At 36.7% G+C, this 12,989-nt stretch overlaps 1 protein-coding gene across 6 annotated transcripts in view; it reads right to left on the reverse strand.

Moving 5' to 3' along the window:
• SESTD1 (SEC14 and spectrin domain containing 1) overlaps positions 1 to 12,989 on the reverse strand; it is a 163,132-nt gene that overhangs the window by 40,942 nt on the left and 109,201 nt on the right. For all 6 annotated transcript variants that reach the window (XR_005790400.1, XR_005790399.1, XM_040475531.1 and 3 more), the window contains one exon: positions 11,060 to 11,271. Coding sequence is in view for 4 of the 6 variants with exons in the window: in XM_040475531.1 (XP_040331465.1) it covers positions 11,060 to 11,271 (212 nt within the window). In the remaining 2 variants the exon portion in view is untranslated. The remainder of the gene's footprint in view (positions 1 to 11,059; positions 11,272 to 12,989) is intronic.

Below are 12,989 nucleotides of genomic sequence, written 5' to 3' on the forward strand. Positions count from 1 at the left end.
TACTAAAAGTATATGATCTTTAGTGAATTCTATCCTCATGTTCTTTGCCCATTTATGTTCTACCTTCTTAAATATTAATATATTTTCAGCTTCTTAATTTCTCTTTACAAGGTTTTAATACTAGGAAGCAAAAATTTAAAAACAAAAAATGTCAGAATATTATTCTGTATTCATGGAATAGCCTTCAGTGCTTTAATTTTCTTGGCTACACTGTTTTCAGAGTCCTAAGTTCATTTGCAAACCCTTGCTCTGAAGTCCTTTTTGGAATACAATGCTTTGCTCCTCAATATCTCTACTTTTCTGCTTTAATCTTTTGTATGAGCAGTCCTACTAGTACCCTAGGATAGGGTACTAGGGTCCTGTTTTTCTCTGTTGGCCTATGGAAAGTATCACTCTTTCACAGAGTAAGAAAGCACAGGGCATGAATTTCAATTCTGAATTCTGGCTCTGCTCCTACTAGTAGAAACACTTTGGTCTGTCCATCTTTAAAATGGCATCTATGCTACATACCATACAAAGCTGCTGTCAGGATTATACCAGTCATTAAATGTAAGACACTTACCACAGTAGATAAATACTAGTAATTGTTTCCTTCTTTGCATTTCCCACTTTTCTGAAGAAAAAAGCCTAGCTCCTCTTTATTCAGTCTTTTTATTAGGTTTTTAATTTTAATTCCAGTATAGTTAACAACAGAGTATAATATTAAGTTCAAGTGTACAACATGGTGTTTCAACAATTCTATACATTACTCAATGCTCATCATGGTAAGTGTACTCTGTAATCCCCATCCCCCCCATCTCCCCTTTGATCATTAATCAGTTTGTTCTCTACAGTCAAGAATCTGTTCCTTGTTTGTTTGTTTGTTTGTTTTTGCCTTGGCTCATTTGTTTCTTAAATTCCACGAGTGAAATCATATGGTATCTGTCTTTCTCTGAATGACTTATTTCACTTAACATTATACTCTCTAGCTCCAATCATGTCACTGCAAGCAAATGGCAAGGTTTCATTTTTTATGGCTGAATAATATTCCACTGTATATATACACCACATCTTCTTTATCCATTCATCCAAGGATGGACTAAGATCCATCCTTGGGCTACTTCTGCAATTTGGCTACTGTAAATAAAGATACATTTATTGTATATGCAATAAACATGGGGGTGAATGTGTCCCTCTGAATTATTACTTTCACACTCTTTGGGTAAACAACCAGTAGTGTGATTATTGGATCATAGGGTAGTTTTATTTTTAAATTTTTGAGGATCCTCCATACTGTCTTCCAGAGTGGCTATTCCAGTACAAGAGGGCTCCTTTTTCTCCACATCCTCACCAACACTTGTGGTTTCTTGTGTTTTTGATTTTAGCCATTGTAACAGGTGTGAGGTGACATCTCATTACAGTTTTGATCTGCATTTCCCTGATGATCAGTGAGGTTGAGCATCTTTTCATATGTCTGTTGGCCATCTGTAGGTCTTCTTTGGAGAAATGTTTGTTCATGTCTATTTTTTAACTGGATTATTTGTTTTGGAGTGTTGAGATGTGTAAGTTCTTTATATATTTTGGAAACTAACCCTTCGTTGGATATGTCATTTGCAAATGTCTTCTCCCATTCAGTAGGCTTTTAGTTTTCTTCATTGTGCAGAAGCTTTTTATTTTGACATGGCCCTAATAGTTTATTTTTGCTTTTATTTCCCTTGCCTAGAAAAAAATGTTGCTACAGCTGATGTCAGAGAAACTACTGCCTGTGCTCTCTTCTCAAGTTTTTATGAGGTCAGGTCTCACACTTCGATCTTTAATCCATTTTGAGTTTATTTTTGTGTATGGTAAAGAAAGTGGTACAGTTTCTTTCTTTTTTTTTTTTTTTATGAAATTTATTGTCAAATTGGTTTCCATACAACACCCAGTGCTCATCCCAAAAGGTGCCCTCCTCAATACCCATCACCCACCCTCTCCTCCCTCCCACCCCCCATCAACCCTCAGTTTGCTCTCAGTTCTCAACAGTCTCTTATGCTTTGGCTCTCTCCCACTCTAACCTCTTTTTTTTTTTTTCCTTCCCCTCCCCCATGGGTTCCTGTTAAGTTTCTCAGGATCCACATAAGTGGTACAGTTTCATTTGTCTGCATGTTGCTGTCGTTTTCCCACACTATTTGCTGAAGAGACCCTTTCTCCCATTGCATATTCTTTCCGCCTTAGTTGAAGATTAATTGACCATGTAACTGTGGGTTTATTTCTGGGCTCTCTATTCTGTTCCACTGACCTATGTGTCTATTTTTGTGCCAGTACCACACTGATTACTACAGCTTTGTAATATAACTTGGAAGACTAGAATTGTGATACCCCAATTTTGTTTTGAAATCTTGAAAAAGATTGCTTTAGCTGTCTTGGGGTCTTTTGTGGTTACATCCAAATTTTAGGATTGTTTGTTCCAGTTCTGCGAAAAATGCTGTTGGTATTTTTGATAATAGCTACATTAAATCTGCAGATTGCTTTGGGTAGTATAGACATTTGAACAATATTTGTTCTTCCAACCCATGAGCATGGAGTGTCTTTCTATTTCTTTGCACCATCTTCAATTTCATTCATCAGTTTTTCATAGTTTTCAGGGTACAGGTCTTTCACCTCTTTGGTTAAGTTTATTCCTAGATATTCTACTGTTTCTGGTGCAACTGTAAATGGGATTGTTTTCTTCATTTCCCCTTTTTACTTTTTCATTATTAGTGTATAGGAATGCAACAGATTCTGTACACTGATACTGTATCCTGCAACTTTACTGAGTTCAGTTATCCGCTCTAGTAGTTTTTTGGTGGAGTCTTTAGGGTTTTCTACATAGAATGTCAGGTCATCTGCAAATAATATTTTACTTATCGATTTTTTTTAGGTTGTCTAATTACTGTGGCTAGGACTTACAGTACTTTGTTGATAAAAGTGCTGAGAATAGACATCCTGGTCTTGTTCCTAACATTAGGAAAAAACTTTGTTTTATCACCATTAAGTATGATGTTGGTTGTGGGTTTTTGATATACTGCCTTTATTACATTGAGGTAGGTTCTCTCTAGGCCTGTTTTGTTGAGGGTTTTTAACATGAATGGATGTTGTACTTGTCAAATGCTCTTCCTGTATTTATTGAAATGGTCATATAGACTTTATCCTTTTACTGATGTGTGGCCATTCACTCTTTACAAAGTTTCACATCTGTATTTTACAGGAAGATCCCTGAGGTTCTTAACAAAGTCCCTGAACTGTTTCATTCAATATTTTAAAAAATGGAAATAAAAAGAAGAAAAAAAAGTCTTAAGGACATTTATGTAAACATTTTTAAACAATTTTCCATTTCCTTTTGGGAACTCAATTCTCATTGATTGCTATACATTACGAATACAGACATAAAGATAAATATAAAATGCTAAGGGTGGAATGAAAGCCTCCCAAAAGTTTTTAACTATTAATAATGCATTATATGTTATTTTTAAAAACCTAAAGTATTATTTAAAATTTTTTTTTCAACGTTTATTTATTTTTGGGACAGAGAGAGACAGAGCATGAACGGGGGAGGGGCAGAGAGAGAGGGAGACACAGAATCGGAAACAGGCTCCAGGCTCTGAGCCATCAGCCCAGAGCCTGACGCGGGGCTCGAACTCACGGACCGCGAGATCGTGACCTGGCTGAAGTCGGACGCTCAACCGACTGCGCCACCCAGGCGCCCCCTAAAGTATTATTTAAACATTTAAACTATGATTTTAGAATATTCTACAAACAAAAAAGGCAGAATATAAATCATGATAACTGAGGAAAAACAATTCATTAGCATGAAACTTCCAAAGAGTCATAAATTTAAAAATAAATTTTAAATAAAGCATACATACACTTGGTGCAAAAAATGTTACATACTCAAGTGCACATATAGTTTTAGTGTATGCTGAAACTAATTTTCCTTAGTATGCAACACCAGTAATGTAGACACAGTAAATGTATGACTATTTCTAACAAAAACAATGCAAAGGGAGGTTGACGCCCTAGTAAACAAGTCTATTTAAATGCATTAATGATGGTAGTTTGCAAACTAGGCTATAAAACTTAATTTTAACCAGGATATTTGGCTCAATCTGAATATTAACTTACTGCAAAAACAGTTTCATGCCCAATCCATATCAATGTGACCCCTCAAGTGGTTACACTGATATGCAAAGTATAACCTTGTAGATGTGCTCTTCTAAAAAAATTTTTACTTAATTTTTTAAATTTACAACCAAATTAGTATATAGCGCAAAAAATGATTTCAGGAGTAGATTCCTAAATGCCCCGTTTAGCCCATCCCCCCCCCCCCACAACGCCTCCAGTAACCCTCCGTTTGTTCTCCATATTTAAGAGTCTCTTCTGTTTTGTCCCCCTCCCTGTTTTTTATTAGTTTTTGTTTCCCTTCCCTTATGTTCATCTGTTTTGTATCTTAAAGTCCTCATGTGAGTGAAGTCATACAATGTCTTTCTCTGACAAATTTTCCTTAGCATAATACCCTCTAGTTCCATCCATGTAGCTGCGAATGGCAAGATTTCATTCTTTTTGATTGCTGAGTAATACTCCGTGTGTGTGTGTGTGTGTGTGTGTGTGTGTGTGTGTATCCATTCATCCATCGATGGACATTTGGGCTCTTTCCATACTTTGCCTATTGTTGATAGTGCTGCTATAAACATTGGGGTGCATGTGTCCCTTTGAAACAGCATACCTGTATCCCTTGGGTAAATACGTAGTAGTGCAATTGGTGGGTCATAGGGTAGCTCTATTTTTAATTTTTTGAGGAACCTCCACACTGTTTTCCAGAGTGGATGCACCAGTTTGCATTACCACCAGCAGTGCAAAAGAGATCCTCTTTCTCCACATCGCCAACATCCGTTGTTGCCTGAGTTGTTAATGTTAGCCATTCTGACAGGTGTGAGGGGGTGTCTCATTGTGGTTTTGATTTGTATTTCCCTGACGATGAGAGATATTGAGCATTTATTCATGTGTCGGCTGACCATCTGGATATCTTCTTTGGAGAAGTGTCTATTCATGTCTTTTGCCCATTTCTTCACTGGATGATTTGTTTTTTAGGTGTTGAGTTTGATCAGTTCTTTATGGATTTTGGATACTAACCCTTTATCTGATATGTCATTTGCAAATATCTTCTCCCATTCTGTTGGTTGCCTTTTAGTTTTGCTGATTGTTTCCTTCGCTGTGCAGAAGCTTTTTATTTTGATGAGGTCCCAATAGTTCATTTTTGCTTTTGTTTCCCTTGCCTCTGGAGACGTGTTGAGTAAGAAGTTGCTGTGGCCAAGATCAAAGAGGTTTTTGCCTGCTTTCTCCTCAAGGATTTTGAAGGCTTCCTGTCTTACATTTAGGTCTTTTGTCCATTTGGAGTTTGTTTTTGTGTATGGTGTAAGAAAGTGGTCCAGGATCATTCTTCTGCATGTTGCTGTCCAGTTTTCCCAGCACCACTTGCTGAAGAGATTGTCTTTATTCCATTGGATATTCTTTCCTGTTTTGTCAAAGAATAGTTGGCCATACGTTTGTGGGTCCATTTCTGGGTTGTCTATTCTGTTCCATTGATCTGAGTGTCTGTTTTTATGCCAATACCATACTGTCTTGATGATTACAGCTTTGTAATACAGCTTAAAGTCCGGGATATGTGCTCTTAAAATCTACCATGACAAATATTTGCAGAGGCCAAAAATGCATGTGACTATATAACATTCTTTCCTAGCCAGGCTGTTTTCTAAAGGCTGCATGAGAGAATATGTGGAAGACTGTGGGGTCAAACTGGTCAGAAGGACATGTCAAGGAAATGTCAAGCATCTGACCTGAAGAACTGGGAGAACTGGAGCATAGCCTCCCGCTATACACTTATGCAACTAGGAGTGTATCCTATTTTCCACCCATGATTCCTTTTTCTACAAAGGAAGAAAAGCACATGGATGATCTAAGAAATAACATTTGCAATGCTGGCAGTAATTACTGCCAGAGTAAATAATGAGAATAACGACAGCATATTTCAGTGAAGTGGCATCAGCTCCTTCCCAGAGCACGTGAAAATCTAATTTTTAAATGTAGTAGCAGCAGCAGCATGGAGAAGAACCTCTGCATACCACATGATCTCTTAATGCCACCAATTTAAACTGTGGGGAATAAATGATAATTACATTGGTTATTACCTGTCATAGTTTATTAGAGCTATTGATTTCTCTTCCATAATGCTGTCAGTAATAAGACAGTACAAAAGAAATTTGGAAAAATTCAATTTTCACTAATTTAACATAAACAGTGATACTCAACTTTATGATTATCTTTATACAAACAAAATTTTTTTTTCATTTTCCCCAAATTTGCAAGACTATAGACAGTACAGTTTATGCTCTGTGTATGCTGACATGATCAATACACATGACTATATAGCTACATTTACGTAATCATTCTGGCTAAAGAAATAAATCTTTGCCTAAGATGTGACCTGTGAAAAATAGAGAGCAGAAACCATTATATGAAGATTAATGTTCTATCCAATTAATGTGTAACTCACATAAAGAAAATGAATTGTAATAAAGGTTATTTGTTTTTAACCATAATCTCATTACCATCATCACCATCATAAATACCATCACCTCCCTTCTCTAGTTTCTTATCCAATTGAGCTGGTCCATCATTTTAAAAATGCATGTGCCATTCTGTTTTTTTTATCATACCCACTGATCCCATGTAGTGAAGTATAAATGCTGGATGATCCCATCACCTGTGTTCTCTGTGCCTGCACCTCAACATCTAGCTAAGAATTGATAAGGTCACACAATAAGCCAGAAAGTTTCTGCCATAAATCCAAGATTAACACCACCTAAAAATACAAGTACAGTTGTGTGGTAATTTTACTCTTCCAATTCTCACAAAGAAAATTTTGAATTCTCTCCAGTTTTATTTTAACCTCATCCTCTTCAACCACCACTACCTACTCCACCTGCAAACCTGTACCTCTAAGCAAATTGCCTTTCTCTGTCTTACTTTACAGAAAAAAAGAACACATCACACAGGAACCCATTCATCTTCATGACGTCTGACTTGTACGGAGGCACCTCTGGATCCATCCTACCCACCATTCCTCCTGTTACAATGGAGTTCTCCCTGTTCCATTCTAAAGCTAATCCTTTCAACTGTGCTTTGGAAGTCTATTCATTTCCACTTTGTCAGGAACTTGATAGTATTAATTATCCTTTCTTTCCTGTATATTCAACCCCTCCTTCCAAACAGATACTTCTTCCTGGTCTTTAAACCTCTGACAGTTTTCCACATTACTTTAAAAAGATAAACAAAATTATACCTGACCCCTGTTGTGAGCTGAGTTGTGTTCTTCATAAAGTTGAAATTCCTACCCTCAGTACTTCAGAATATAATCATACTTATCCGAAGATAGGGTCTTTAAAGAGGCAATTAAACTGAGATTGAAAATATATTAACAAAATGAAGTTGTTAGGGCCCTAATCTGACTAGCATCCTTAAAAGGAGGAGAAATTTGGACACAGACAGGTACAGAGGGAAGGCAATGTAAAATACAGAAAGATTCTTGGCACTGAGAAGCCAAGAATCTGGGACAGATTCTTCCCTCGCTGCCTTCAGAAGGAATCAACTTTGCTAACACCTTCATCTTAAACTTTTAGCCTTTAGAACTGTGGAAAAATAAGTTTCTGTGGTTTAGGCCACCTGGGCTGTGGTACTTCATTACAGCAGCCTTTACCAAATTAATACCACCTTTTTCTATCACTTCTAGGCATTGCTATTTCTCATCATTCCCTCAGAGACAAAATTCTCAGTGAGTTGTCTACACTCAGTGCCTCCTTCACCACACTTCACTGTCATTCCAAATTCACTCCAGTGTGCTTCCAGCCCTCCATGCTTAGGGATCACCCGTGGCTTCAATCTTGTGCATTCTAATGGACATGTTAAGCTGTCCTCTTATTCCATCTTTTAGAGCATTCCACAGGGTTCCTGAGTCTATCCTGAAATGCTCTCTTCCCTTGGCTTCCATGACACAGAACTCTTACACACTTCTCTCCTCCATTTCTGGCCAATCCTTCACTGCCTTCTTTTCAGGAATATGCTCCTCTATCTTGTCCTTAAATGCTGGAGTTTCTCAAAGCTCAATGAAAAAGACCTCTTCTCACCTAGTCTCAGCACTTTCCCAGGCAATTCTCACCCACACTAATGCTTTTAACTGCCATTTATACATGATGACAAACAACTATGTGATCAGCCCAGACTTCTCTGATTTCTGGACCTGTTTGGGACTACCCTTCTAATTTTTTGTGTCTCAAAGTCACTTCAAATTCAACGTGTCTAAAATCAAACCCATGTTTCTCACACCCTTTTCCACCCACACTTAAACCCAGCGTTCCCTAACTGGACAAGACTACCCATCAAGTCTTGCAAGCCAGAAAAATGATTCATCTCTGATTATCTTCTTACTCTTACTCCCACCACTCTCCTTGGGGCTTGGTACAATTGCATTTTTACTCACCACTGTATTCTACCTAGCAAAAAGTCACTACTGTAGACATTCATTTTTTAATAAGGGAGCAATAGATACTATTAATAGAAAACTCATTATATGCTAAACACTAAACACTTTATAAACATTATTTTCTTTAATTTTTGTGGGTTTTTTTAAATTTTTATTTATTTTTGAGAGAGAGAGGGAGCGTGAGCACAAGCAAGAGAAGGGCAGAGAGAGAGGGAGACACACAATCCAAAGCATGCTCCAAGCTCTGAGCTGTCAACACAGAGCCCGATGCAGGGCTTTAACTCATGAACCACGAGATCATGACCTGAACCAAAGTTGGCCCCTTAACCGACTGAGTCACCCAGGTGCCCCTATTAAGCAGGTATTATTGTTATTGTTATCCTCAGTCTACTGAGTAGGAAGCTAGTGCACTGAGAAGTTACACTTCCTTCCCAAGAGTAAACAACTTGGAAGTAGTAGAAAAAGGTGGACCCAGATCACTTAGGTCAGTTATATACCACTATGCTAGTCTACCTTTATGGTTTTCAAAGATACTCTCAGGCTACTTGGCTGAAGTGTACCCAGGTTTAATACTGTCTATAATTTACAAATATATTACATAGAAAAAGTTACAAAAGCATACAATTAATGTATGCTTGGAAATCTTCCCTTTATATGTGGCTATCATGAGAAAGACTAAATTCTTTTGCCTGGAATTCACCATCCTCCATGATCCAACTTCCCCTTCCTTTCAAGCTCTAACACCCTGATGTTCCTAGTCAGGGGTCAACAAACTACTGCCTGCAGGCGAATTCTGACTACCCACTATTTCTGCAAAGTTTTATTTTAGCATAGCCACACATTTGTTTACATTATGTCTACACATTACAATAGAGTTAAATAGCCACAGCAGCTCCAAGAACTGTACCGTCCACAAAGCCTAAACATTTACTATTTGGCCCTTTACAGGAAAAGTTTGCCAACAACTGAACCAGATATATAGACTGGACTCTAGTGCAATGAAGATAAATATAATGCTACCACTAATCAAGCACTGGGTTCTTTCAACAAACCTTTATAAAGAGGTCTTGTTACCCTGTTTTAGTTAATGAAGGGAAGAAACAGAAAGAAAGGGAGGTTAAAAAAAGAAGGAAGTCAGGGGTGCCTGGGTGGCTCAGTCAGTTAAGTGTCCAACTTAAGCTCAGGTCATGATCTACTGGTTGGTGAGTTCAAGCCCCATGTCGGGCTCTCTGCTGTCAGGGAGGAGCCCACTTTGGATAATCTGTTCCCCTCTCTCTCTCTACCCCTGCCCCACTCATACACAGTCTGTCTCTCTCTCTCTCTCAAAAATAATAAAAAACATTAAAAAAAAAAAGAGAAGGAAGTCAAACTGAGGCTCAGGTGGGTGAATAATGTGATCATGATCACACAGTAAATAAGTGGAGGAACTGAGATTTAGATCTTGTTGACCATGCTTTATGATTCAAAGGCCAAAAACTTCCCATGGTGACTCACTGCTTCCTTTTTCCTCAATAGAGTTTGGGATTTCATACTGCTAGTGTTTATTCATGTTAGTCTTTCTGCTGCACAAAGTGCCAATTCTCCTTTAAAACCTAAAGGAGGTGCCTGGTGAAGTCTTTACATATTCTTGGAGAAAAAGCTCAAGTATGCTAAATCTTCCTAGATTACCTACAGCCAGAGGAACAATCCTTCCTATATAAAGGCCCACACATTTCAGTCATACCCTTGAATACTTAAGACTTTGTCCCCTTAACGTGATGATAGCAAAAACCACATCTACCGTTACATAATTCTATAGAAAACCCACCACAATGCCTTCTACATAATAAGCACTTAAAAAATATTTACCTTATGAACGAATTAATCTAGATAAAAACACTGGGACATTTCAATGTGGGATTTTTTTAAGAGATTTAAGATCTATTTCTTAATAATTCAACAGAGAAAAACCAGGATGTGGTCTAAGTAACAGAAATGTCTTAGTATTGAGTTTCAGTATTTTTAGCCTATTGTTTTAACAAAAATTTTAAAAGGAACTAAAGATTCATAAGTATTAAATACATTTAAAGGTTTCTATCAGCATTAAAAAATAATGAAATTTCATACTAAAATTCCTTATATTACATGTCATCATTTTGCTAGGAAAGAATAACTCTCCATAATGCCTAAATTAACAAAAAAACAAGTTATTAGAAATTAAGAATAAATCAATAATCAACAATAAAATGTTATTTATTGCAAGAATACAGAGACCACAATGTTCCCAACAACTAGTTATTTTTAAAGTTCATAATAGAGTAAGATGTATGCTCAATGTCATCACTGTAGAAATAATATAGTTTTAATGCAAACGCTATTTGTAAAGATATAGAGAAAATGATTTTAGTGTGGTTTGATATGACTTAGGTTCTCTACATAGTATAAATAAGGCTTAGTATAAAATCAGTCACACAGGAAAAATTATTTCTTAAAAACTCTAGCATTTACAATTTTCAAAAGTTAAACATATTCAAATCAGACACCTACCTGCATTACCTTCTGCTGAATCTCCTCTAACTGTGTACGCTTACTACGTTGCCTACAAACTTCCTGGTAGCGAGTATACTGCTCTCTCAGTGAATCTAATAACTTCATAACCTGTGGCTGGGCCAGCAGTTCATCATCCATAGGAGACCATGAGACCCCTCCATCTGAGCCATTAAATCGACGCTGCTGTAATTCGGACAACAATTCATGCCCTTTATGAATGAAAGATACACAGTTATAATTAACATCCATAGAGAAATACAATTCTTACTTATCACTCTTCTCCATTCTAATCCTTTATTTTTAGAACCTATCTGCCTATATGTCTGCCTAACTACCAGGTCATAAGTACTGAAGTGCAACTTTTAAATTTATATAGAAATGAGTTGGAAAACTGCATATATGAATATTAACATACATATAAACTATACATATGCTATATATCATGAATGTATATACTATATATGCTACGCTATTTAGTAAAGATATTTTTTTCTAAAGCTGTCATTACATTCTTTGTTATTTGTGGATTCATTACTCAGGAAATTATGCCAACCAATCCTCTTTCCCTGTAGAACACAATTACGCTCTGAGATTTCTGTATGATGGTAGTAACTAGTATGTTCTATCTGATGATACTAATCAATACTAAGCAGGATGTTGTAGGATTTCAGTATTAACCCATACCCTTAATCATAGCACCTAAGACAAACGCTAACAGTGTAACAACATGTATGATTATAGGGAGAAAGCTTTATTACTGGTACGAAATAAAATTTAAATAATCTGTCTATAGGAATCTCTATAATTATTAACTGCAAATCATGATGGGTCACACCAGTGTCAGAATTGTATTCACTGTTATTCAATTACAGCAAACTCATGTAAAGAAAATGCATTCATGCATGAGAAATTAAAATTGCAGAATGTGCAGTATCTAAAACTGTAAATATATTAACAATTTTATTTTTTATTTATTTTTTATTTTTTTAAATTTTTTTTTCAACGTTTATTTATTTTTGGGACAGAGAGAGACAGAGCATGAACGGGGAAGGTGCAGAGAGAGAGAGGGAGACACAGAATCGGAAACAGGCTCCAGGCTCTGAGCCATCAGCCCAGAGCCTGACGCGGGGCTCGAACTCACGGACCACGAGATTGTGACCTGGCTGAAGTCGGACGCTTAACCGACTGCGCCACCCAGGCGCCCCTATTAACAATTTTAAAAGTGAATAAATCACAAACTGTTTTTCCAGGATAATACTATTTCAATTATTAGACAAGGACCAAAAAAATATGCAGATACTTTTAAATTCTCTTAATCTTTATTCAGGGAAATATCCTAAACTTAAATGGCTTTAAATATATGGAAACAATTTTATTATGATTTGAAGGTATTTCCAGTTTCTAAAAGATAACCAAAATTATTCTAAACTTCTCTATTTTTATACTCTCTTCCCATCCCTACTTTAAGACTTAATAGCAGGGGTGCCTAGGTGGCTCAGTCAGTTAAGCATCCTACTCTTGATTTTGGCTCAGGTCATGACCTCATGGTTCAGGACTTCAAGCCCCAGGTCGGTCACTGCATTGTGTGTGGAGCCTGCTTGGGATTCTCTTTCTCTCCTTCTCTCTCTGCCCCTCCCTGGTTTGCGCACACGCACGTGACTCTCTCAAAGTAAGTAAACTTAAAGAAAAAGATAAATAAACTTAAAAACATTTAAGAGTCAATAGCATATTAAAAAAAGAACTTAGTGGCATATAAAGTTAATTTTAAAATACAAATTTAAAAAGTTCTTAATTCAAGGGCTTCAGTAGCTTTGAAAATGTTAAATAGAAACACTGAACTACGTTTGAAACCTAGAGTAAGCCATATTTTTACTGACAGTCTACTGTATCTGCTAAACATGTAGCAATTCAGGGATTACAATTATTT

Source organism: Herpailurus yagouaroundi, unplaced genomic scaffold (genome assembly GCF_014898765.1).
Source record: "Herpailurus yagouaroundi ecotype Mexico unplaced genomic scaffold, PumYag 140, whole genome shotgun sequence".
NCBI lineage: Eukaryota > Metazoa > Chordata > Mammalia > Carnivora > Felidae > Herpailurus > Herpailurus yagouaroundi.